Source organism: Hylobates moloch, unplaced genomic scaffold (assembly GCF_009828535.3).
Source record: "Hylobates moloch isolate HMO894 unplaced genomic scaffold, HMol_V3 SCAFFOLD_12, whole genome shotgun sequence".
In the NCBI taxonomy this organism is placed as follows: domain Eukaryota; kingdom Metazoa; phylum Chordata; class Mammalia; order Primates; family Hylobatidae; genus Hylobates; species Hylobates moloch.
In genome coordinates this window covers 87,818,214-87,845,421 of record NW_026652287.1, presented here as the reverse complement: position 1 = coordinate 87,845,421, position 27,208 = coordinate 87,818,214, and the positions used below count along the sequence as shown (strand labels likewise).

Here is a 27,208-nt window from a genome sequence, read left to right as displayed (position 1 = left end):
ATTTATTAACAGATATGCTTTTGTAAAATAAATAGCGTTTCCTCATTAGCCCAGGCTATTTGTTTATCTTGAAGTATAGCTCCTACTACAAAGGCAAGATAAATGCTTTTCTCTTTAATTACCAGTTTTCAGAATACACACTTAGTGTGCTCTGCGCTACCTGCTTTTTTTTCTCCCCTCCGCTTTCTCTTTTTTAAGTATCAGATTAGACTCACAGACTTTTAAATATTCCATGTGTTTTAGTTGGAGTCATATTCTTTTGTCTCAACTTTAGCCAGAGAGAGTCCTTTAAAGTTGACTCTTATATTGTCTTGACAAAAATTCATTAGTCTTTTGAATGAAGCCTCAAAGCTTGACTTGTTTTCTAGCATAAGATGTCTTAGACTTACCTACATACTTCATGCCCATACTTGGAATAAACCATTTCTTTAAAGAGCCCAGGTTCCTTTTAGTGGGGAAGGCATTTAGATACCAAAAACTGGCCACTGGGCATCATTGCTCTCAGAGTATCATTGCTACTAGTCTCTCAGACAAGTTAGAAAAATATGTATATATTTAAACTATGAGTTCATATTGTTATTTCCAGTTTGATTATAACATTATGGGGTAAGTAAATAGTATGGGGTTTTTACTAACCTTCTTTGATTTTGCACTTGTATTTTTTTCTTACATAGAAAACCTTTGTTATTAACATTAAAATGTTTGTTTTATCCTACAATATACATACAATAATTTGAAAAATAATACTTGAATTGATATTAATAGTAACAACAACAGCAGTGCTGCCAAACATAGTTTAAAATTTTATTTCAGGTCTTATTTTCTTCAGAATATATCTTGCTGAGAATGTATAGGCAAAGTGTTCTACACTTACTTGAAATAATTGTCTTCATGCAATTATGTTATACATTTGATATATAGTTAGGCTCATTTGTTTTTCATTTTTTTTATTTTAGGGATTTTTTTTCCTTTTTACTGAATTTTAATATATACAATATATGTGCAAAATATTTAATCAGAGAAATCTTAATTCTGGTCTTATGCCTTTCATATTATTCTGCTCCACCCTCTGTAGGTAACTTATTATCTTTCTCATGTTTCCTTTTTGGAAACATAAACAAAGACAAGACAGGTTACATGACATGTATACCCTTCTGCACCTAGTTTTATACCTTACCTTGTAGTTTATTTTTAAGCATGTAAATGTTCAATGTACATGACTAAATTTAGACAGGATCATAGGAACACAGAATTAAAAGTGAAATTAAAATGGGCTTGGGTTCTTTACTATCCACTTTAAAGGGTGTAATGGGTGATGTCAGGCTAATAAACCTATTTTCAGCTTGATCTAAAGCTTAATACTGAGCATCAAGAAATTCTTTAATAAATATGTGATTTTTATTCAGACATGTAATAAGGAAATGTTCATGTTCTTATTTTTGTGTTAGATTTTTTTAGAATCTACTTTTCTTAGAGTTTTATAAATACAATTAGTGTTTGAGATAGAAAGAGAAAAGAATTACAGTTTTCTTCCTCTTCTACCTGCTCATGAGCTTGATTTTTTTCTCCCAACAATTGAAGAGCCAAGAAAAAGGGAGATTCTTAAGAGATGGGAAATAGAATCTCATCTACCCGTTTCCCCCAGAACAGTGAAACTGAATCCTAAGGGTAAGGTAGAATAGTGTGTACTTAACTTAGATGAAGAAGAAAGGCTGCCAAAATGAGATCTGAAGCGCTATTACAAATATTTCCATCATTACTGTACTTCAGAATGAATTATAACCATAAGTTTTTTTACTTCTTCGTTCATAAATTTGATTATTCCTTATACCACTTCTCAGCTTTCATCACTCTTTATTGTACTTTTCTATGTAATGTTTGCCTATTATAGAGCAACTTAAGAGAACTATAAGTTTGGACATTTGATTTTAGTGTTGATAATAGAATATCTTTAAATAGTTCTATAGTTGATGAGTAGAACCATGAACCAAGTAACTTAAAGTCCTTGATGTTATTTATTGCAGAGAACTATAATAGAAGTTCTCCCCCAGTGTTTCCATCATGTGTACAAAAAGTTTTCTTTTGTTATTAAAGCTAGTCCATTTAGCTTACAATAAGCATAAATAGCTAAGTTGTGAAAGTTACCTATGATAATGCTAATTTTCCCATTTATCTATTAAAAGGCAAGTTATTTTCTGATCTTAAGAAATTTAGAAAAGCCATCCAAAGATACATTCCGAGTGATATATTGCTGCTGTTTGTTATGTTTTCTCAATTTAATTGAGTTTTATTTTACTATGACAGGAGTTATAAAAGTATTTTATTTTTATTATGATTAAGATTTTCAAAGTAACATATTTTTTATATGAAAGAAATTAATGTTATTGCATATTTTTCTTACATGGGAAGTCATATATTTTAAAAATGATTTTAAAATTTGTTTTACTTTAAGTTGTATTATCTTTCTCAAAAGTGGCTAGTGCTTGACCAGAAAAAAAGACACCAGCATAACTCAGTGTATCTTTATTTACATAGGAAATGGCCATTTTCAAGATTGCAGCTCTCCAAAAAGTTGTAGATAATAGCGTTTCTTTGTCTGAACTAGAACTGGCTAATAAACAATACAATGAACTGACTGCTAAGTACAGGGACATCTTGCAAAAAGATAATATGCTTGTTCAAAGAACAAGTAACTTGGAACACCTGGAGGTAAGTTTGTGTGATTCTTGAAGCTTGTGAAATTAGCCATTTTTCTTCAATATTTTTGTGTTTGGGGGAATTTGGCAGATTTTAATTAAAGTTTTCCTGTATTTACATAAATTTAAGAGAGATAATTATCCATATTATTCATTCAGTTTAGTTATAAATATTTTGTTCCCGAATAACACACACACACACATATTATCTATTTATAGTGGCTGAATGACTTCTGAATGATTATCTAGATCATTCTCCTTAGGTCACTTGCATGATTTAGCTGAATCAAACCTCTTTCAACCAGACATCTAAGAGAAAAAGGAGCGTGAAACAGGTAGAATATTGTAATCAAAGGAGGGAAGCACCCATTAAGTGCCCATCCCTTTCTCTTACCCCTGTACCCAGAACAAACTATTCTCCCATGGTCCCTGGCTTTTGTTCCTTGGAATGGATGTAGCCAACAGTAACTGAAATATTAAGGGCTCTTCCTGGACCATGGATGCACTCTGTAAATTCTCATCATTTTTTATTGTAGAAATACAAAAAACTAGAGTAGAATATCATAAGTTACAATCTGTGAATATGGACCAGACCCTTTATAGTTCTCTTACAGCCACTTGAGCTCCATACCTTTTACTGAGGACAGAACAAGCTCCTGATTTGTTCATCTTCCTCATCAGAAATAGAGGCTTATGGATTTTGGATTATTCTTATCTAAGATCCTCTCACAGGAGTAGAATAAGATCAAATTCTATTAGCTCAAAAGCTTTTGCTGGCTCATACAGACACATTCAGTAAATGAAAACATTGTTCTGAGTAGCTTCCAGGATTCCTACTAAATTATGAGTCATGTTTATCAATATTATTTAGAAGTAATCATAATCAATTTACTTTCTGCTGCTTTTGCCAAAGAGACGTGATTATGTTACTTTTTATAGAAAATTATGCCTATTTAGTGTGGTGATAATTTTTCTTTTCCATTCTCCATGTTCTCTGTCCTATCCTTTCCAGCGTTAGAAAGTCCTAGGCAAGAGACATCTTGCAGATAATGTATCAATGAGTGATTTTTAACGTTATCATTTTCCCAAAGAATATTTTTCATCTTTCCTAAAGATTTTTTTTTTTTTTTTTTTGAGATGGAGTTTCACTCTGTCACCCAGGCTGAGTGCAGTGGCACGATCTCGGCTTACGCTTACTGCATCCTCTGCCTCCTAGATTCAAGCAGTTCTCCTGCCTCAGCCTCCGAGTAGCTGGGATTAACAGGTGTGCACCACCACACCAGCTAATTTTTGTATTTTTAGTAGAGACGGGGTTCGCCGTGTTGGCCAGGCTGGTCTCGAATTCCTGACCTCAGGTGATCTGCCTGCCTTGGCCTCCCAAAGTGCTGGGATTACAGATGTGAGCCACCACGCCTGGCCCCAGTTATAATTGTGAAGATCTCATACCTATCCCTATCGGCAGTGTCTTAGTTTTATTTTTTATTATCTGTATTGTGGCAGCCATTATTCCTGTCTCTATCTCCAGTCTTACATCCTCCTTACTGCCACAAGAATGATCATTCTAAACATGAATCCTACCCTGTGACTCCCATGTGACTCCCTGGCTTAAAAACTGTCAAAAGCTACCAGTCACCTCAAGGGTAAAAGTCAAGTCCCCTACTTATCTCATGTCATCTAGAGCAAGAGATGAATTTTGCTAGCTGAGTTTCTGAGCACAGTGTTCTTTCTTATGTATGTTCTTTTGTACGTGCTCTTTTCTATATATAGGGAAACATTTCACTCTTGCAGTTGTTTTGCTCAGTGAATTTCTATTCCTGTTTCAAAACTTTGTTCGGGCATTACGTTTTTTTTCTTAAGCATCCTTTTTTTAATGGAACAAAGTCACTCCTGTCTACACTAGTTCTGCACTCTTATACATAGGTTTTGTACATAGTACACATTTATATCACATCAAATTATATGTGTTTACATATCTGTCTCCCTTAATGGAATATAAGCCTTTTGATATAAGGAAGTATTTAATTTGTTTCTGTGTATTGAGTATCACCTGTTTGGCACAGAGTTCAAGCTAATACATGAGAGTGATTAGTGGTGGAGAGCCACAGTGCGTGTGTTGTCAAATATGGTGCTTAGGAAATCATTGTTGCTTTTTGAGAGGTAAAGGTTCATGAGACTAGAGGTCATGAAAATCAGATTTCATATGTGAAGAATGGAATAGATAATAAAGAAATACAAAAACTGGATGGGTAATAAAGCAAAAGAAAAACTGGAAATTTGATAGTAGAAGAAAAAAGAAATAGATGTAGATTGAGGTAGAATCAAGAAGAGGATTCTTTTTTTGTTTGTTTTTTGTTTTTTTTTGAAACAGAGTCTCACTATGTTGCCCAGGCTGGAGTGCAGTGGAGTGATCTTGGCTCACTGCAACCTCTGCCTCCCAGGTTCAAGCAATTCTTCTGCTTCAGTCTCCTGAGTAGCTGGAATTACAGGCACCCACCAGCATGACTGGCTAATTTAGTAGAGACAGGATTTTGCCATGTTGGCCAGGCTGGTCTCAAACTTTGGATCTCAGGTAATCTGCCAGCCTCAACCTCCCAAAGTGCTGGGATTGCCAGGCATGAGCCACCGTGCTCAGCCTTTTTTTTTTTTAAAGGAGACCAGTGAAGTTTGAGGGAGGAGGGAAAGAAAATTTAGAGTTAGTAGGGAGAGAGTGATGAAGATAAGAGATGAAAGTGGTAATAAGGGAAGTAGTAAAATATCAGGGTAGGTGAGAGAAAAAGAGATTTGTAACAAACAATAGGATTATCCTGTGAAAAAGGATGAAAGGAAGAAAAAAATGGATAGAAAGATACTTAAAACACCCTCAGCCTTCTGTTTTCCCTCCTGTGTATTCATAGTATATAAAACTATAATTATGTACTTTACTTAAAAAATATATTATTATTACCTTATCCTGCTTATTTAATCATAGCATGTCCTCTTTTTAGTCTCATTACCCTGTTTGTATTATTCTTCATGACACTTAATACCTGACATTGTATTATATATTGGCTCATTTTCCAGGTACTCCACTCAAATATAAGTTCTAGGATATAATTTATTTATCATTGAAATCCATTGCTTAGAGTACCTGGCATGTAGTAAATAGGCATTCTGTTTTTTCAAAGAAAAAATAAAGGAACTTAAGATATATATTTATATCTCCAGCCTTTTTCCTCACAGCTCTATTCTGTTTTACAGAATTACCTACTTTACAATTCCTGTGTTTCAAGGGGATCTCAAATTTAACGTGTCCACAATGAACTCCTGATTTCTGTTTTCACCTAGTCATTCTTATTTCAACATATGTTGTTACCTAACCAGCTAGTCAAGGCAGATACTTTAGAGTTATTCTGTAGTCATTCTTTTTCCCTACTATTTTTGTTTTCCAAATGCAATTTATATGTGTCTTCTTCATCCTCACAGCTCTAACCCTTGTCCAGACCAGCATCATCACTCATCTGGAGTTCCACAGTGTCTTTCTGGCTAGTTTCCCTGATTTCTCTATTGACCCCTTTATTCTCTACAGTGCAGCCAGAATGATTGTTTAAAACTTCCTCCTTAAAATCTTTAAATTGTTTTCTTTTATACATTAAGTTAAATTCCAGTTCCTTGTCTTGGCATGCCATGCCCTGCCTGGTGTGACTCCTGATGGTCTCTCCAACTTTATGTTTTACTACTGTTGACTCTTATTTTTGCTTACTCTGCTTGGGTGCTCCAATCCTCCAAATCTTTTCCTGCTCCAATCATTTCAATCATTTTTTCCTCTCAGATCTTACAGTATTCCAAATGCTTTCTTCCTTTGGAGCATCTGGGTTTACTAATAAATACTTCGTACCTCACAGTTCAGCTTAAATACCACTTATTTGGTGGTTAAGACATCCTTCAACCACTCTATCTAAATGTTCCCTTCTATTATTCACTGGCTCAGTACCCTGTTTTTATTTTCTTTCTAAACGTCAACTTTTTTTTTTTTGAGTCAGGGTCTCACTCTGTTGCCCAGGCTCGAGTGCAGTTGCACAATCATAGCTCATTGCAGCCTTGCCCTCCTGGGATCAAGTAATTCTCCTACCTCAGCCTCCCAAATAGCTGGGATTACAGGCATGCATCACCATGCTCAGCTAATTTTTTGTATTTTTTTGTAGAGATGAGGTCTCACTTTGTTGCCCAGGCTGGTCTCAAACTCCTGGACTCAAGTGATTCTCCCACTTCAGCCTCCCAAAGTGCTGGGATTACAGGTGTGAGCCACTGCACCTGGCTGATACTGACTTCTGTTTCATTTTGTTTTTTTGAGATGGAGTCTTGCTCTGTTGCTCAGGCCAGAGCGCAGTGGTGTGATCTCAGCTCACTGCAACCTCCGCCTCCCAGGTGAAAGGGATTCTTCTGCCTCAGTCTCCCGAGTAGCTGGGATTATAGGCAAGTGCCATCATGGCCGGCTAATTTTTGTATTTTTAGCACTATGTTTAGTACTGTGTTGGCCAGGTTTGTCTCGAACTCCTGACCTCAAGTGATCCACCCACCTCAGCCTCCCAAAGTGCTGGGATTACAGGTGTGAGCCACCGTGATCGGCCAACATTGACATTTTTAATAGACTTTTTGTTTGTTTACTTGCTTATTATCTGCTGCCTTCCACACTCTGGTGAAATCCTGCCACCCACCCACACACACATAGGCACTGAATGGGCAGAACTCTGAAGGCCAGAATTTTATATTTCTTTTCACTATAAACATCATCATCTGTCACTGATGGCACACTAGGATGCTCAGCAACTGTGTGCATGAAGGAAGTAAGCACTAGTTTGTGACGGTTGCAAAACTCTTGAGTATTCCAAGAGTTTTGGCCAGAATGAATGTACAGCTTTAGTGGCAGAAGCTAACACTCGGAAACTGAGGCTGTATATTGGATAACACAGGATTTGGATTATTATTTTAAAATAATATTTTACATTATATACATACATACATACATACATATATATATATATGTATGTATGTATGTATGTGTGTTAGTCCGTTCTCATGCTGCTATGAAGAAATACCTGAGACCGGGTAATTTATAAAGGAAAGAGGTTTAATTGACTCACAGTTCCACAGAGCTAAGGAGGCCTCAGAAAACTTAACAGTTATGGCAGAAGGGGAAGCAAACACATTCTTCACATGGTGGCCGGAATTAGAAGAATGTGAGCCGAGCGAAGGGGAAAGCCCCTTATAAAACCATCAGACCTCATGAGAACTTACTATCATGAGAATAGCATGGGGGAAACCACCCGCACGATTCAATTACCTCCCACCAAGTCCCTCCCATGACATATGAGGATTATGGGAACTATGATTCAAGATGAGATTTGGGTAGGGACACAGCCAAACCATATCAGTATGTATATGTATACATGTATTACATATATATGTATGTGTTTGTATGCATACATGTATTATATATGGAGGATATTCTAATTTTGTAAAAAACTGGATTGTGAGTTTTAAGGAGATGTTATATAAAGTTAAGACAATGTCATTTTGTGGTGTTGGTCTGAATTACAATGTAGTTTCTTAGTGGTATTTTTCCTTTATTCAGTGTGAAAACGTCTCCTTAAAAGAACAAGTGGAGTCTATAAATAAAGAACTGGAGATTACCAAGGAAAAACTTCACACTATTGAACAAGCCTGGGAACAAGAAACTAAATTAGGTAAGTTTTATGATTCTGATAATATAAAATGATTAACATCTAATAATGAATATTTCTTATTTAAAGTTCCTTTTTTATACTGGATTAAAAAGAAGTATTTTGACTAAAAAAAGAACTTTCTGCCTAATAGTTTAACTTAGGCAGATGAATAATCCTGTACTTAACCCCACCAAAGTTTAGTTTTTAGTCCTTAAGTTAGATTTGTTTCTAATGAAATCATATATGTTAAAAATTTATGACTAAGTATTAGCTACTTTGAACTGTTTAACAATTAAAACTGATGATATTTTAATAATGGTATTATGAGTTCTTTCACTGAGTGCAAGTTATATTAGTTATATATCACTTGATATTTTTAAATTAAAAGATACCAGGAAACAGCAAAGAAAATTTGAAAAGAAGTTGTATTTCTCATAGTTTTACTACTATATTACTGTATATTTTTGCTCCTGTATGCTTACATATTTTATATATTTTAAATTATTATAAACTTTGTTCTATACTGTGTTTAGATAGTAATATCAAAAATATTTTTGTGGCCGGGCGCAGTGGCTCACACCTGTAATCCCAGCACTTTGGAGGCTGAGGAGAGCAGATCACCCAGGATCAGGAGTTTGAGACCAGCCTGGCCAACATGGCAAAACCCCATCTCTACTAAATGTACAAAAATTAGCCGGGCATGGTGGCAGGTGCCTGTAATCCCATCTACTCAGGAGGCTGAGGCAGGAGAATTGCTTGAACCTAGGAGTCGGAGGTTGCAATGAGCCAAGATCATGCCACAGCACTCCAGCCTAGGTGATAAGAGTGAGACTCCATCTCCAAAAAAAAAAAAAATTTGTTTTATTCATCATACTTATAAATATTTATACAATATCCTACTGTGTTTGAGTGATTAAATCACTAGCTTTTTATATTTTTGCTATTGCTTATAGAGCCACAGTGAACATTTTCATGTATATCTAACAGAGATATTACTGTCTCAGAAGGTATTGAAATCTTTGTTGCTCTCATTAGAGTTTTCCATATTAATTTTTCAAATAGTTATCCTATTTTATAAGATTTTCATAATTTTATCTCATATATTGTGCTTCATAATTTTCAAATAAATTTGCTGCTTTCGATAATGTATTTTCATGTATTTGTTTCCTAGACCTTAGAGCTATTCAAGGTTTTTATTACTAAATAGAGCTGTACTCTTAAATTGGTAATGAGATACTTGGTTTAGAGAAGCCTAACATTGGGAAATCTTACATAAGCTACTTCTAGAAATGCAATTTTTAGCTCAATAAGAGATTAAATATGAATTGACTTTTGTGTAGTATTTACATGGAAGAAGATACCATTTAAATGAAGACATAAGAGAGTATTATGTACAATTTTAGCAGGTTCTTTTTATTTTATCATCTTTATTTTTAATAAATACTGAATTCCCTACAGAAATTCTTTAATTTTTACGTATCTTAATCTCTTTCATATATGGATTTACATCACTGAAGTTTTAAGAGTGTTTCCCTATTCCCTGTTGCCCTTATATCTTTGTTTAAAAATGTCACATCATTAGCTTTTTTCCATCTAGGAATTTGTTAGTGTTGGGCTGTTGTGCTCTACCCTCTCTTTAAGAAAACTCCAAACCCAAGAACATATAAGATGGCTAATCTGCTTCAGCCCTTGTGATGTGCTTTTCTCTTCTTATCAGAGTTTAGCACAGTACAGAATGGAGAAGGACTCCTTTATATATTGGTATTTATTGCAGTATTTTTCTATATGGTGCCTAAGGTTACTTGAATGAGTCTTTATTCCATAATGAACTGATTTACTAATGCTTTTAGCACCTGTTAGTGATCCATTGTTAGTGACTTGATTACTGCTTGCAACAGCTATTCTAAAATAATAAATTTTAAAGATAAATACAGTACATAATGAAGTACTTTTTAAAACTGAGATAGAGACCAATTTTTTTTTCAGGAAATGTATATTACTTTGAGAAAACTCAGTTATAAAACTTGAACTTATGAAGCTGGAAAAACAGGAGGGGGCATTATTGGTATTGTAGAAGGCTGTTTACAAAGTGAGTTGCTGCTTAGTTCCTTTAAGTAATTGGCTACCCTAAACACATCAGTTTTAAGTTGCTGAAAATCAAAACACTCTACCAAATTTTGTTTTTTTTCTAGACCATGTTTACAAAGCAAAAGTATGTTTTCTTCCCCCTCCTCAAAAAATGACTAATAACACTCCTATGCGATGCCTTTTTATGGTAAATTGAGGCTTTTAGTTCTCTTTCCATTTAGCCACAGACTTTTGTGTCCAAAGACAAGCTACATAACTGCATGTATAAGATTAAGGCATAACCACTAATAAAAGAATGTAAAATATTTGATATTAGGTCTGTACAAAGACCAAATAATACTCATGATTAGACCAGATTATATTTGGTAGACTCTATCCATCATAGGGCTTCAGATTTTACTTTTCAGCTTGGCTCTGTGAGACTTTAAAAATCAAGTCATTGCACTTACATTCACAAAGTCACATTGCTTTACTGCATTGCTTCTCATACAGTTTATCTCCTTTCAGTAAAATGTTTGCTTGCCATTTTTAAAATTTCTTATATGTGACACTTCTACGCTAAATCCTTTATGTTGTTAGTTCTACAATTCTGTGAGGAATAGGTTTTTTTTTTAATCATTTGATTGATGAAGAACATTAAGTTCCACAGAGATTAAATGGTACAGGCATCACACAAGCAGGAAGTAACAGAGCTAAGATTAGAGTCCAGGTCTGATAGAATTCAGAAAGCTAATGTGCTTTCCTTGGAACTATAATGCTTTCTAATATACAGCATCTAAAATATCTGAGATAATTTTAATATAAACAGCATGAGATTGACTTAAATATTATTGCATATAGGTAATGAATCTAGCATGGATAAGGCAAAGAAATCAATAACCAACAGTGACATTGTTTCCATCTCAAAAAAAATAACTATGCTGGAAATGAAGGAATTAAATGAAAGGCAGCGGGCTGAACATTGTCAAAAAATGTATGAACACTTACGGACTTCGTTAAAGCAAATGGAGGAACGTAATTTTGAATTGGAAACCAAATTTGCTGAGGTTTGATATTATAAGTTTTATCATACAATTATAGAATAAAGAATTAGTTTTGGTAGACATTGTATTATTGTTAAGAGGTTTGTTTGGATCTCTGAAATAGCTTATTAATATAGTGACTGTTTCATTTAATAAATAAAGATTTAAATCTGAATTGTTTAAAAGGAAAGCAGATATTTCTGTAAGTTATTGTTTCTCACCAATGTTATATTATTAGATTTAATGTATGAAATGTTATTTACTAAACGATGGAATTGCCTTTCACCACCATCCCTTCATTTAACAAATATTTATTCATTGCCTATTACATGTCAGACCCTGTGTTGGGACTGGCAGTATAGCTAGAAACAAAATAGACAATAATCTCTACTTTTGGGGACTTTACATTCTAATTGGAAGTTTTATATATTTTTGATGTGGTCAGAATCATTAAACTGTGTGGCAGTAAATATAGTTTGCAAGTATTTAACAATTTATGATTAAACACAACTCTTACCTTGAGATTTAATATATTTTCAAAGCATTTATATCATTTTTGTTTTAACTATGTCACTAAATCTATATGAGTAAGATTTTATTAACTCATTTGGATTTATTTATTAGATGATATAATCGAAGTAAAATATAATGAGCAGATTGCATTCTAAGCAAAGTAAGACTATTACAAGTTCAGATATTATTAGATAATGAGTTGCCTAATAAAAATGACTTTTGGTGGATTGGAATATAACCAGAGTTTCCATAATTTGTTTCTGATTCTTTCATATTTTTTACCCTCCTTCAGTCTGTTCTTAACACTTCACACTCAATATAATACGTGGACTAAGGGCCAAGTAAAGAGGATTGCAGTACTTTAAAAGCTAAATTACAAAGAAAGCCTCACCAAAAATTGATGTATCTGAACATTTTTTGTTACATTTCCTTAGCTTACCAAAATCAATTTGGATGCACAGAAGGTGGAACAGATGTTAAGAGATGAATTAGCTGATAGCGTGAGCAAGGCAGTAAGTGATGCTGATAGGCAACGGATTCTAGAATTAGAGAAGAATGAAATGGAACTAAAAGTTGAAGTGTCAAAGTAAGTGCATATAAGCATTTTAGTCGTTTGACTAGATGTATCTTCTTTAATTTGTCTTTAAGAAACCCAATTACAAGTATATAATTCTTAGTAGTAATTGATACTGATTTGTTTTTATAAGAACAGGATGAAGTAATATTAAGATGGTTTTAACAGGGTTAAATAATAATATTGATGAGAATAATATTGTTAAAGAGGAAGTGACTTCTCAAGATTTGCATTTTTTAGAGTTCAGGAATATTATTGCAAAAAGGTCCAGTTCCTCCACATACTGATTTTTTGGGGAAGGGGTGATGGAGGAGGAATGGTTGTTTATTGTATTTAAACTTAAGTTTCTTCATTTTAATAAGGGAGTAATAGTACCTCTTCTACCTGTTTCATAAGGTTGCTGTAAGAATATAATACAAAATTCAGATTTTGATTTAGTTTACATTTATCGGGCATCTACTATGTACTAGTCACTGTGCAAGGTATTAAACATATATTGACTTCTACAATTATACTTAACCTTGAGGTTATATTTTTGTTTTCATTTTATATGAAGAAATATGCCCAGCTAGTTTAGAACACAAAATATATATAAGGAGTAAATACTGCTTGCTGGTTGGGCGTGGTGATGTGCGCCTGTAGCCCCAGCTACTCGGGAGCCAGAAGCAGGAGAATCGCTTGATCCTGGGAGGTGGAGGTTGCAGTGAGCCGAGATCGCACCACTGCACTCCAGCCTGGTGACAGAGCGAGACTCCGTCAAAAAAACAAAAACAAAACAAAAAAACCATGTGCCAGCTATATGCTGTGTTTTCATTCTCTTTTGTAATTAGGTGATATTTCAGTAGAAAAGTATAAGGAGCACTTAGTTAATCTGTCAAGCATAAATAGTAAAAATATTTTATGGCCTACTCATAAAAATATAACCATTCCTTTGGAGCCTTGATAGTTCTCTTGGGAATATCAGTTTTTGACATCTTTTTCACTATGAAAGACTCTTTTTTTAAAAAAAAAAATTGATCCTTTCTTCTCATGGACCTCTTTTGATATGAACTAACTTACAATAGTTCATTTTAATCATATTTTGTTAATCATGCAACTGGCAATGAGAGCCTCTGATCAGTATGAGGAAACCTGCCTTATCTGTAACACTGAACTAAAATTATTCCAACCCAAAGCAAAGAAACTTTACATTTTGCTTTCCTGTATTAGCTTATCACAGTATTCATGAGGGAGTTTGAAGGACTTATTACCATTAGGCTCTTTTTTTTTTTTTGTAATTTTATTAAATGCGTGTTTTGTTTCTTTTCACATTTCTGATAACTTGTAGATTAAAACAAATCAAAACATACATTAATCCATCTAAGGATCCTAGAAATTTTACATTCTGTGTTCTTAACTGTGTAATGGTCTTAGATAAATACTAAATACCTTATCCTAGAATATTCCAAATTATGACAATAAATGTTTTATGGAAAAAAGTGTGGGAACAGAAGTTCTTTGGCTATATACATTTGGAAAATACTATATAGTAAGTATGATTTGAGATAATTATATATGATAGAACCTCTGAGAGCACTGAATATATGTTAGGAATATTCAAGAGGGAGGAGGGTTGTTGGGAATGAAGTTTTTTTTATATAGCAAACATGATAACCTCTCATGGAATTATGTTTCATGAAACAGTTTAGGAAATCCTGTTTTAATATTTCATACAAAGGAGAGAGAGATGCTGAAAATGAATGACTTTTTGCTAGAAATTTTGAATTTTGGCATTTACTTAGAAAGTGTACTTAATTGTTCCTGAAATACCTTATCATTTCCTAGACTGAGAGAGATTTCTGATATTGCCAGAAGGCAAGTTGAAATTTTGAATGCACAACAACAATCTAGGGAAAAGGAAGTAGAGTCCCTCAGAATGCAACTGCTAGACTTTCAGGTATGTGCAGTATTGGCTCTTCTATATAGAATCCACTTTTTTTCCTAAATTTACATTAGATGTTGGGAGCGGGATATGTTATACTTTTTGTTTGTTTGTTTCGAGATAGGGTCTCATTCTGTTGCCCAGGGTGGAGTGCAGTGGTACATTCAAGGCTCACTGCAGCCTTCACCACCTGGGCTCAGGTGATCCTCCCACCTCAGCCTCTTAGACAGCTGGGACTACAGGCATGTGCCACCACACCTAATTTTTTTGCATTTTTTGTAGAGACAGAGTTTCACTACGTTGCCTAGGCTGGTCTCAAACTCCTGGGTTAAAACGATCTGCCCACCTTGACTTCCCAGAATGCTGGGATTACAGGTGTGAGCCACCATGCTGGGCCATTGTTACATTTTTAATCAAAAGATATACCAACCAGAGGCTGTTATTCTTGTTAGTTGGAATCTGATTAGAAAGTTCTTTAATTTGATTATTGTTCATTAATCCAGTACAGCATTTAAATGCCTATAGATGAATTGTGCTGCTGATCAAAATTAGGACGCTGAGAACTGTGGTTAGTAAATCTTTAATAACAGTATTTTCTCTTGTATTTATATGTAACTTTTTACATATTCTTCCATTATATATGTTGGGAATTATAAAAACATATACATTGTCCTAATCAGCATTATGTTATTTGCAATGGAAGTTAAAAAAAAACAGTAACAATCAGGCACGGTTGCTCACGCCTGTAATCTCAGCACTCTGGGAGGCGGAGACAGGCGGATCACGAGGTCAGGAGTTCGAGACCAGCCTGAACAATATGGTGAAACCCCGTCCCTACTAAAAATACAAAAATTAGCCAGGCGTGGTGGCACATGCCTGTAATCCCAGCTACCCAGGAGGCTGAAGCAGGAGAATCACTTGAACCCGGGAGGCGGAGGTTGCAGTGAGCCGAAATCACGCCATTGTACTCCAGCTTGAGTGACAGAGGGAGACTCTGTCTCAAAAAAAAAAAAAAAAAAAACACACCAGTAACATACCCCACTGTTATTCAGTTACATTAGGATTTTAAATTTGTTTGATTCTAGGTTTTTTCTTTTACAATTCTTTGGTAATTATTTGTATTAAAGCAAAGTTACATTTTTGTAGATCTCATGTGCCACTGTGTTAAAACTTTGCTTAGTAAATTGTGATTTTTAAATCTGTGATAACTTTCATTGGAAAAATTTGAAACTTACTACAAATATATTTTTTTTAATATCAGGCACAGTCTGATGAAAAGGCACTTATTGCCAAGTTACACCAACATAATGTCTCTCTTCAACTGAGTGAGGCTACTGCTTTTGGTAAGTTGGAGTCAATTACATCTAAACTGCAGAAGATGGAGGCCTACAATTTGCGCTTAGAGCAGAAACTTGATGAAAAAGAACAGGCTCTCTATTATGCTCGTTTGGAGGGGAGAAACAGAGCAAAACATCTGCGCCAAACAATTCAGTCTCTACGACGACAGTTTAGTGGAGCTTTACCCTTGGCACAACAGGAAAAGTTCTCCAAAACAATGATTCAACTACAAAATGACAAACTTAAGATAATGGAAGAAATGAAAAATTCTCAACAAGAACATAGAAATATGGAGAACAAAACAATGGAGATGGAATTAAAATTAAAGGGCCTGGAAGAGTTAATAAGCACTTTAAAGGATATCAAAGGAGCCCAAAAGGTAAACATTTAAACTTGATTTTTTTTTTTTAAGAAACGGGGTCTTGATCTGTTTACCAGGCTGGAGTTCAGTGGTGCAAACATAGCTGGAACTCCTGGGCTCAAGTGATTCTCCAGCCTCAGCCTCCTGAGTAGTTGTAGCTGGGAGTACAGGTGCACACCACCATACCTACCTAATTTTTTAAAATTTTTAAATTTTTTTGTAGAGACAAGGTCTCACTTTGTCACCCAGGCTGGCCTCGAACTCCTGGCTTCAAGTAATCCTCCTGCTTTGGTTTCTCAAAAGTGCTGAGATTATAGGCATGAGCCACCGTGTCCAGCCAATTTTAAATTCATTATCTTCAAAAGAGTTACATGATAATTTCTTAACATGTGCCTATATGAAAAATGCTTAAGATACAAATTCCAATTATGATTCATTAATTTAGATTTTATAACTTAGCAATGTTGGCTATTTGAATGTCTATTATATGTAAAAATAAAATTAGGCTTTTCTAACCAAAGATTTTAGTGGGAATGTTCAGATTGTATAATAGCAAAGAATTTTAAATACTGTAGAAAAATTTAAATTAATTAAACACTAATTATTCTTAAACATTGTAGTAGTTATCAATTGATTTCTACTTTTCATAATTATCTTTGCTCTACAAGTAGTGGGCCCACATTTACTTTTAATATGGTTTTATCTTCATTTAGAAAGAATTAAATGAAAAATAATTATCTTGCAACTACATCCTATTCTCTAGGCTAGAAACATTTAGGATTTCTGTTTTTGAAAGTAATATCAAAGTTCCAATGACCTGCTTATAGTCAGTGTTCAATGAATGTATAACAAATGAAAGTGAATATCAGTGATGTCCATTCCAACATAATTTGAAGATTTTTATTGTAAAATCCTACATATTTGTAGAAAAGTCTATGGAAATCCTAAATAAAATTTTGTCATGTAGCTTGACAAAAGATAACATTGTGTCTTATTTATGTTAGAATGCCCATTACTTTCAATTAAAATCATTATCATCAATGGAGGAATGTTATTTGTTGATATAGCATTTATATTTGTGTATATAAATTATAAATCTTAGGTAATCAACTGGCATATGAAAATAGAAGAACTTCGTCTTCAAGAACTTAAACTAAATCGGGAATTAGTCAAGGATAAAGAAGAAATAAAATATTTGAATAACATAATTTCTGAATATGAACGTACAATCAGCAGTCTTGAAGAAGAAATTGTGCAACAGAACAAGGTTTTATTTTATATTTATTTCGTTTTTTTCCTAAGATTTTTTTTTTTTTTTTTTTTTGAGATGGAGTCTCACTCTGTCGCCCAGGGTGGAGTGCAGTGGCGCGATCTCAGCTCACTGCAAGCTCCACCTCCCGGGTTCACGCCGTTCTCCTGCCTCAGCCTCCCAAGTAGCTGGGACTACAGGCACCCGCCACTGCACCCAGCTAATTTTTTGTATTTTTAGCAGAGACAGGGTTTCACCGTGTTAGCCAGGATGGTCTCGATCTCCTGACCTTGTGATCCGCCCACCTGGGCCTCCCAAAGTGCTGGGATTACAGGCGTGAGCCCCTAAGATTTTAAAAAAGAATATTGGACAAGTGACTATGTTATCCTTCTAATTAAGTTCATCTTCCATTACTAATTGATTATATAATAATTTGTTTTTTATTTTCTAAACTATTCTAAAAATTCGTATTTATTTAGCTTTTATAACAGTAGTCTTAAAAACAGCAATACATAAGGAACCTCATTTGGTAAGTTAATTTTTATTTTGATATTGGTTATTTGACTTTTCACAGTTCCACGTTTCTACTGGCTCTCACCGCTAGAGTAAGAAGGCAGCTTCGTATAGAATAAAGTATATGCTTCAGAGACAGATGAAATTCATCAAACATATGACTGTCTCAGAGATTGTTCCCTCTGCTTAAATTGTTCTTACCCTGGATACCTTTGGTATTTATACTTTCAGTGCCTGCAGGTCTTAGCTCAAATGTCTTACCTTATCAGTGTATCCTTCACCAGCCACCTAATATACAACAGTAAATCCTACTATCCAGATTCCCTAAATAGAGATTAATTAACTTAATTTTTCTTCAAAGCGCTTGTAACCTTCTGACGTATTACATACTTACTTGTTTATTATTGACTGTCTTTCCTTCACCAGAATGTAAGTTCCATGGTGACACGGACTTGGTTTTGTTTACTGCCATGTTTGCATTGCGTAGAATGATGCTTGGCACATAATATATGTCATCAAATATCTTTTGTATAGCTAGCTGGATGGATGGATGGATGGATGGATGGATGGATGGAGAGACTGAAATCCTTACTTCACATCTGCCTTTCTCTGTGATCTTACACAAGTTACTTCACCTCTCTGAGTTTGTATTTTTTTCCATAAAAGGAAAATAATTACAGTTTCTTCAATGTGTTGTAAGGATTAGATAAGAAAATATATATAAAATGCCTGTTATATGCCTGTTGTCTTTGTGTATGTGTCTGACACAAATTGTCTTTTTTTTAGTTTCATGAAGAAAGGCAAATGGCCTGGGATCAAAGAGAAGTTGACCTGGAACGTCAACTAGACATTTTTGACCGTCAGCAAAATGAAATACTAAATGCAGCACAAAAGGTATGAATGATTAATCTTGTTTGTTACTCTGTAGCATAGTCTAGAGTGTTAACTCACAGAAATATTTCCTGTATCAGATGTAATTTTAATTGATGTTATATTATATATTTAAAATATAAGGGGGGTTTAATCTATGTTTTATCATACAGCTGTAAAAATTAATAGTTACTCTCAATGCTGTAACTGCTTTTTTAAAAAACATACTATTTGTTAATAGTTTGAAGAAGCTACAGGATCAATCCCTGACCCTAGTTTGCCCCTTCCAAATCAACTTGAGATCGCTCTAAGAAAAATCAAGGAGAACATTCAAATAATCCTAGAAACACGGGCAACTTGCAAATCTCTAGAAGAGGTAATTAGAAGAATTTGCATTTTGATTAGTGTATTATTTGGTATGTTTGGGGGGCTTTCTAAATAATATTTCTTTATGAGGGCAATGCATAGAATGGTGAATCTGTTGCTGATTTGACTCTTTTTCTATTCTCCTATAATGTTTCTAATAGCCAATAATGAACAGCAGATATAGTTAATTTGAATTCACTATTTAATTACTACTTGTTACCTTTAGGTACACTGAATATGAAAGGAAACAAAAAGCATTTAATTGTAGCTCTATGAGCAATATATTCTCTTATATGATCTCTTTATTCTTTTTTTTTGGTTTTATTTTGAATTGCATGTTACATAATCTATGAATCAATTTTCAGTTCATTGCCTTTAATGCATGGTTAAAGGGTTGAAGTTAAATTAGAAATTACTTTCTGTTTTAACCTAGATCTTGAATTTGATTAGTAGGTGATCAAATCTGTCATCTTCGTTAAATTATTCAGAACATAATGTAAACTGAATGTGATTTTCATTTTAGCTTTCATCTAAATAAACTGCAAATACATTTAAAAATATACATAAAGAAGTTTTTCAAGTAAAACTGTACATTTTTAATCAGTTCAGGAAACTTAGATTTTCTTCAGTAATTGTAAGATTTGTCATTTATGTGAATTGCCATTGAATTACTTAATTTAAAATACCCACCTTAATCCTCCTGAAGAGTAAAAATTTTTCTGTTTTTTTCTCTTTGTTTTAATAAGCTGCAGATTTTATAATAGTAATTTATTGACTTGGGCCTCTAAAATTCCAGTTTTGTACTTAACTGACTTATAGATTAGTCTCCTAATGCTCTGCTAGTCAATGGACCAAAATAAAAGAAATAATGTATTACATATTCTTCCTAAATCTAGTATCACCATACCTGTATAGTTCTAAACTGTAATATCTCAATAAAGTACCTTAATTTTTATTTTCATCATAACAATGAAGTTTCTAACATATGTAATAGTCTTATAAATAAGCATGCAAATAACTGCTGTCAATTAGAATTAGTCAGTTTAACCTTATTAAGTATCAAATGGCTATTGTACATATGATGTGAAAAATAAAGTGAATTTTTTTTGGCTAATAACTAATCTAAAATTCAGATGAAGCATTTTAAAGGACAAAAAGGTACTTTAATGATTTATTATAATTTAATCATTGCAGAAACTAAAAGAGAAAGAATCTGCTTTAAGGTTAGCAGAACAAAATATACTGTCAAGAGACAAAGTAATCAGTGAACTGAGGCTTCGATTGCCTGCCACTGCAGAAAGAGAAAAGCTCATAGCTGAGCTAGGCAGAAAAGAGATGGAACCAAAATCTCACCACACATTGAAAATTGCTCATCAAACCATTGCAAACATGCAAGCAAGGTTAAATCAAAAAGAAGAAGTATTAAAGAAGTATCAACGTCTTCTAGAAAAAGCCAGAGAGGTATTTGATTATATTACGATTTATGCTGTTTTATGCATTAGTTTTTTTAAGCAAATGCTAAATATTATTTTACCCTAAAGTGATATTTCTTTCTTTCTTGCTTTCAAATGATTCTATTTAAGAATTGTTACTTGCATGTGATTGGATTACACCTCTGTCAGTAAAACTGGAAGTTTGTGTACATCTATCTTTCTCTTATACACTGACTAAACCAGGAGTAGCTATCATGTGAAATCACATGATTTTGAAAAATATTTTAATTGAGTTTATAGGTGAGGGTTGAGGCAATAGGGTAGAATGAAATATATCACACTGGTAATCGGTAGAAATCAGATTTGTTAGAACTTTGTGGGGGAAAGCTAACATTTAATTTTTTTTAGAAATAAGTTAAAAGATGATAGATACGTGTTATTCTAATGTTAAGAATAAATTATGAACTGAGGCTGGGCTTGTCAACTTGAACATTGTCTGAGGGGACATGCATACCGATCTAAATACATACATACATGGAGATATTGTTTCTTCCTCATCTCAAAGGAATTTTAGACGATTGAAGAGAAAATATATAAGGTCTTCACAATGTGAATTTATTTTAATTACAATTTAAGATATAGTTTCGATTTTCTGTAAAACAGGAGCAAAGAGAAATTGTGAAGAAACATGAGGAAGACCTTCATATTCTTCATCACAAATTAGAACTACAGGCTGATAGTTCACTAAATAAATTCAAACAAACGGCTTGGGTAAGATTCTAAGAACTTTGTTCCATTCTTTATTGATTTTTGAGACCATGTAAATTAAAATTCAGCTCTCTTCTTTTTTGGAATGGAAGTTACCCTTTTTGTTGCCAAAATAATCTTCTGAAAACATAGCTCTGATCATTCTTCCTCCTGTAGCTAACCACTGTTCACAAAATTATATTTATACTTCTTAGCCATATACTCAATCTTCTATTGCCTGCCTACCTGCCTTTCTTTTCAAATTCTACTCACTATGAGTTTACCCATATCTAACTTCCAGAATTCAGCTCATATTTGCCTCTTTTGACCATTCTGTTCCATATGTATGAAATGACGTGCCTTTCATCTTTTAATGTGTAACCTTAGCATATTTGAGCCTTACCTCATTAATTCAGTCAACATTTATTGGATCTCCTGCTACGTGCAGACATTTTGCTAGCTATTGTAAATACAAATAATAAGGTCTGCATTTCCTGTCTTCTTTAAGCCTTCATTGCCTATTAAATCATTACATTTTAGATTCGATATTATATTTTGATCATTTGAGGAACCAAATTAAAAATACAGAATAAGTATGGCATTGAATTATACATGCCTATTGCTAATATATTAATATTTTATAGGATTTAATGAAACAGTCTCCCACTCCAGTTCCTACCAACAAGCATTTTATTCGTCTGGCTGAGATGGAACAGACAGTAGCAGAACAAGATGACTCTCTCTCCTCACTCTTGGTCAAACTAAAGAAAGTATCACAAGATTTGGAAAGACAAAGAGAAATCACTGAATTAAAAGTAAAAGAATTTGAAATTATCAAATTACAGTAAGTCTTCGAAATGTATTGTAAAAATAGGTAAATAGTAATAGTGATATAATGAAGATAAACATAAGTGTTTGCTATGCCAGGCACTGTTCTAAGACTTTTAAGTATATTGTCTCATTTTTATCCTCAGGACTACTGATTACATATGTTATCATTTCCCCATTTTAAAGAGAGGATATGGCCTCAGGAATGCTTAATAGCGTGCCTGGGGGTAGGTGGGAAAGCCATAACTGGAAACTAGTCAATCTGACTCAAAAGCCAATACAAATTCTTTTCCAGAACCTCGTTTTTACCTTCTTTGAGCCTAAGTTTCATCTTATTTATTTATTTATTTTTATTTATTTATTTTTTGAGACAAGGTCTGGCTCTATTGCCTAGGCTGGAGTGCAGTGGCATAATCTCGGCTCACTGCAACCTTGACCTTCCAGGCTCAAACCATCTTCCCACCTCAGCCTCCAGAGTAGCTGGCACTACGGGCAGGTGCCACCACACCTGGGTAGTTTTTTGTATTTTTGTAGAGACAAGGTTTCTCCATGTTGCCCAGGCTGGTCTTGAACTCGTGAGCTCAAGTGATCCGCCCACTTTGGCCTCCCAAAGTGCTGGGATTACAGGCCTGAGCCACTGCACCCAGCCTCTTCATCTTTAAAATGGAAATAACAGTACTTACCCTGGCCCTTTCAGGGTGGTTATATGAAGGTCAAATTATACCATGTATGAAAGTAATTTGAAAACTGTAAAATAACATACAGATAGAAAACTTTTGTTTACACACTTATGAGTGTCTGCCACATAATAGAGATTCTAAACATTGTTCAACCAATTTATCAGAACATAGATTTTAAACTCAAAATAGGTTTATAGTTACGTAGTTTCTAATCATTGTAATATTATCTCTATGGGCCTAAATTTTATTATCTGAAAAAACATGAGAAAGTTGAGCTGCTTGACTTGTAATTCCATTTCAGCTCTCAAGCCCCTGTTAGAGTGTTTGATTCCTTACTCACTTATTCAAATGCCTCTGACAGAATTAACACTATTTTCGCTTTGCTAAGGAGCTGCCACTGTTAAGCAATTCCCCTCTAAAAGAAAGAAAATTGGCAACAGCATATGTGTATTTTCAGTTTCTTTTCCTCATTCTATTAAATTTTGTACAAGAGATGTTATTTTTGTTCTAGTAAATTTCTGTCATGTTTTGGAGTATAAAATTACTTGTGCTTTTGCATCCAATTTGTGGGTGTAGAAAATCATCTTTTGAAATACCTTATATAATACATTTTTTTGCCACATGAAATACTTGAAGTTATTGTTGTGTACCTTATGTCATTTTAGCCCAAAATTGTACCTGTATTCTCTGTGTGCATATTTTGATGTATATTAGGAAATTATGGATCTGTGTGATTTCTTAAGTAAAACCTGATATTTTCACAATTTGATGATGACTCTTTAAAGTTAGACTTAAGTTTTGCCAAAAGCAAGAAGCCTCAAAGAGTAACATTTGTTCATGTCTTAACACTATCTCCCTCTTATTGGTCAGAATCTCAGTACGGATGCAGTGTGCATATGCACAACAATATATTAATTCAGTTTAACAGACTTAATGCTGAATGAGCAATAAGATTAATTGAATTAACTAAATCTTTTGACAGTATCCACTTCCATATATATAGTTATAGATATAATGCTAGTGAATTTGAACTGTAGACAAATTAATAATACATGTGATTTCTGTGCAAATTTATGTTAGTCTTTTCAATATGTCAATATAGGGCAGTATTTCTCAAATACAGAGGATCAGTTTTGCACCATTGTCCCTCTTGGGGACATTTGGCGATGTCTGGAGACAGTTTTGATTGTCATGGCTAGGGGGTGCTACTGGTATCCAGTGGGTAGAATCAAAAGATGCTGCTAAACATCATATCATGCACAAGGCAGCCCCACCACCAACAAAGAATTATCCAGTCAAAAATGTTACTAGTAGTATGGTTAGGAAACTATCATATAGAGGAAGCAATCATATTTTACAAGAGCCATAATATTTAAGATGCCTTTTTGTTCATTCTCTGTATATTTGACTAGAGTCACAAAATAACTTGATAAGATTGTTGCCAAAAATATTAGAAACTAGAAGAAAAATGTGTTGTTAAGTTTAAGAGTAGTTAAGTGAAATAAAGAATTATTCTTCTTTGGATTTGGATGCCTGCATCAAGATTTAGATTGTAAGGATACTTAGGACTGAACATTTGCTCTATATGAAATTTGTATTAATCAAGGTATTAATTGCAGCAACCACTCTATTAATTACATATGTTTGGCCAAGTGTGGTGGCTCATGCCTGTAATCCCAGCAATTTGGGATGGCAAGACGGGCTTATCACCTGAGGTCATGCGTTCGAACTGGCCTGGCCAACATGGTGAAACCCCATCTCTACTAAAAATACAAAAATTAGTTGGGCCTGATGGTGCACGCCTGTAGTCCCAGCTACTCAGGAAGTTGAGGCAAAAAAATCACTTGAATCTGGGAGGTGGAGGTTGCAGTCAGCTGAGATTGCGCTGCTGCACTCCAGCCTGGGTAACAGAATGAGACTGGGTCTCAAAAAAATTAAAACACGCACACACACACACACACATATGTTTATTTACATCAGGCTCCAAGAAAACCATGAAGATGAAGTGAAAAAAGTAAAAGCAGAAGTAGAGGATTTAAAGTATCTTCTGGACCAATCACAAAAGGAGTCACAGTGTTTAAAATCTGAACTTCAGGCTCAAAAAGAAGCAAATTCAAGAGCTCCAACAACTACAATGAGAAATCTAGTAGAACGGCTAAAGAGCCAATTAGCCTTGAAAGAGAAACAACAGAAAGTAAGTAACAACAGAAAATTATCAACATTTAGGAAAAATATGTGGTAGATTGCTTTTAGAGAAGATTTGTAAATTTATAAAAGATGGTAGTATAAATCTCCATGTTGTAATAAGAAGTATGAGCTTTATTTATCTTATGCTGTTAAACAGAGTATTTTAGACAATGCTGTTTTTGAGGGCAGATATAGTCCAATTTATCTTTTTATGCTGTTGTCAATCAGATTTGTGAATTATCTATATGAAGTTAGGAAAAATCTTAATGTACATTACAAAAATATACATTACATTATATTTTCCTTTTTTCTACTGAGATTTTATGCTACTGAGGCTATTTTTAACAAATGAACAATTTTGAACAGTTTGAAGGATTGAGGGAAGTATGATAATGACAAAAAGAGGTGAAAAAAGGGGGTCATAGAGATGGTTTTGTGAGAAAGAGTTGGTCAGTGTATTCTGATTTATTAGGGGTTTTTTTTAGTTTATCTCAGATTTGATCTATTTAAATTGTTTTAGAAGATGCTGGTGTTTTTCTGTGCTAGCTCATGAAATTTATGGGTAAACTTTAAGCCTTTCCTAGTCCTTTTTTTGTCTACCTAAATTCAATTAATTTCATATGGAAGGATGTACTGAGTAATATAAATATCTAAACTTGGATGTTTGGAAACAAAACATACCTGATTTTTGTAATAGCTTGATTTAATGCTGAATTCTCAAAATCATTATTAAGATTTTGAACTCTCACATTCAGTGTGGAAAGAATTGAGTGTAATTACAAAAGATTTATTTGAAAAAGTTGAGTTGTTAATTTGTGAAATATGTTCCATTAAACTCATAATATTTTAGAAAAATAGGAAGTAATAAAGCTTGTTTATTTTTCGTATCATATATTCATATAAAATGTCAGTTTTCCTTTAAAAATTACAGTTTTTTTGGTAATTTTTAGGCACTTAGTCGGGCACTTTTAGAACTCCGGGCAGAAATGACAGCAGCTGCTGAAGAACGTATTATTTCTGCAACTTCTCAAAAAGAGGCCCATCTCAATGTTCAACAAATCGTTGATCGACATACTAGAGAGCTAAAGGTGAACATCAACACGTGTCAATATAACAAAATTTCTGATAATTCCTATTGGAAGAGAATTCACTATGATATATAGTAATTTTGCTGATGAATAGGGAATTTATAATGCACTATTGGTGGATAGACATAGACACACATGCATTTTTCAACAATAAGTCTCTTTATGATACTCATTTACTGATTATCATCTTGGGGATTAGGAAAGGATAGGCCATTATGAACTACTGTTTCTAATGAAATTAAATTTAAGAAATATTTTACTTAGGATTTTTTTAAGACTTCATTATATTTTTAGAGCAATTTTAGGTTCACAGCAAAATTGAGAGGAAGGTACAGAGATTTCCCATATATCTCCTACCCCGAAAGTGGTACATTTGTTACAATTGATGAACCTATATTGATACATCATAATCACCCAAAGTCCAAGTTTACCTCTGTTTTAGCTCTTGGTATTTTACACTGTGTTTGTTTAGACAAATGTATAATAATATGTATCCATCATTATAGTATTATACAGAGTATTTTCACTGCCCTAAAAATCTTCTGTGTCTCTTCTTCATTCCTCCCTCTGCACCTCACCAAACCCCTGGCAACCAGTGATCTTTTTACTGTCTCCATAGTTTCACCTTTTCCAGAATATCTTATAGATGGAAACATACAGTGTGTCCCCATCATTCTCACCATAGGACAGCTAGGAACTCCTTTCTAGTGGCATACATATTGTCTAGTATTGTAAGTTACCCTTTTATATCTTATCTTTATAAACTAGGTTAGAAATTACTTCAAGTCAGAGATTTGTTCTGTACTACTCTTATGCTTCATAGTGTTTAAAACATTGTCATATATATTGTTATATACTTGTTTATTTAATTAATTCAGCCAAAATGAAATGTACATATTTGATAAAATTTTGTTTGTGGGTGTTTGTTGAAGACAAATTGCTTTACACTAGTTTTATTTTATTTTTTCTCAAAGTCGACTTTTTTCCTCAAGGTAGACTTGACATGAATATGAAAAAAGATATGTAGTTTGT

General features: G+C 33.8%; 1 protein-coding gene across 2 annotated transcripts in view; it reads left to right on the top strand.

Moving 5' to 3' along the window:
* CEP290 (centrosomal protein 290) overlaps positions 1–27,208 on the top strand; it is a 94,553-nt gene that overhangs the window by 38,164 nt on the left and 29,181 nt on the right. For both annotated transcript variants that reach the window (XM_032170866.2, XM_058424944.1), the window contains 14 exons: positions 2,536–2,709; positions 8,308–8,419; positions 11,327–11,532; positions 12,456–12,607; positions 14,420–14,531; positions 15,778–16,233; positions 17,318–17,482; positions 18,764–18,871; positions 19,089–19,223; positions 20,408–20,674; positions 21,310–21,417; positions 22,038–22,237; positions 24,882–25,095; positions 26,039–26,176. In XM_032170866.2, the coding sequence (XP_032026757.1) occupies positions 2,536–2,709; positions 8,308–8,419; positions 11,327–11,532; positions 12,456–12,607; positions 14,420–14,531; positions 15,778–16,233; positions 17,318–17,482; positions 18,764–18,871; positions 19,089–19,223; positions 20,408–20,674; positions 21,310–21,417; positions 22,038–22,237; positions 24,882–25,095; positions 26,039–26,176 (2,547 nt within the window). The remainder of the gene's footprint in view (positions 1–2,535; positions 2,710–8,307; positions 8,420–11,326; positions 11,533–12,455; positions 12,608–14,419; positions 14,532–15,777; positions 16,234–17,317; positions 17,483–18,763; positions 18,872–19,088; positions 19,224–20,407; positions 20,675–21,309; positions 21,418–22,037; positions 22,238–24,881; positions 25,096–26,038; positions 26,177–27,208) is intronic.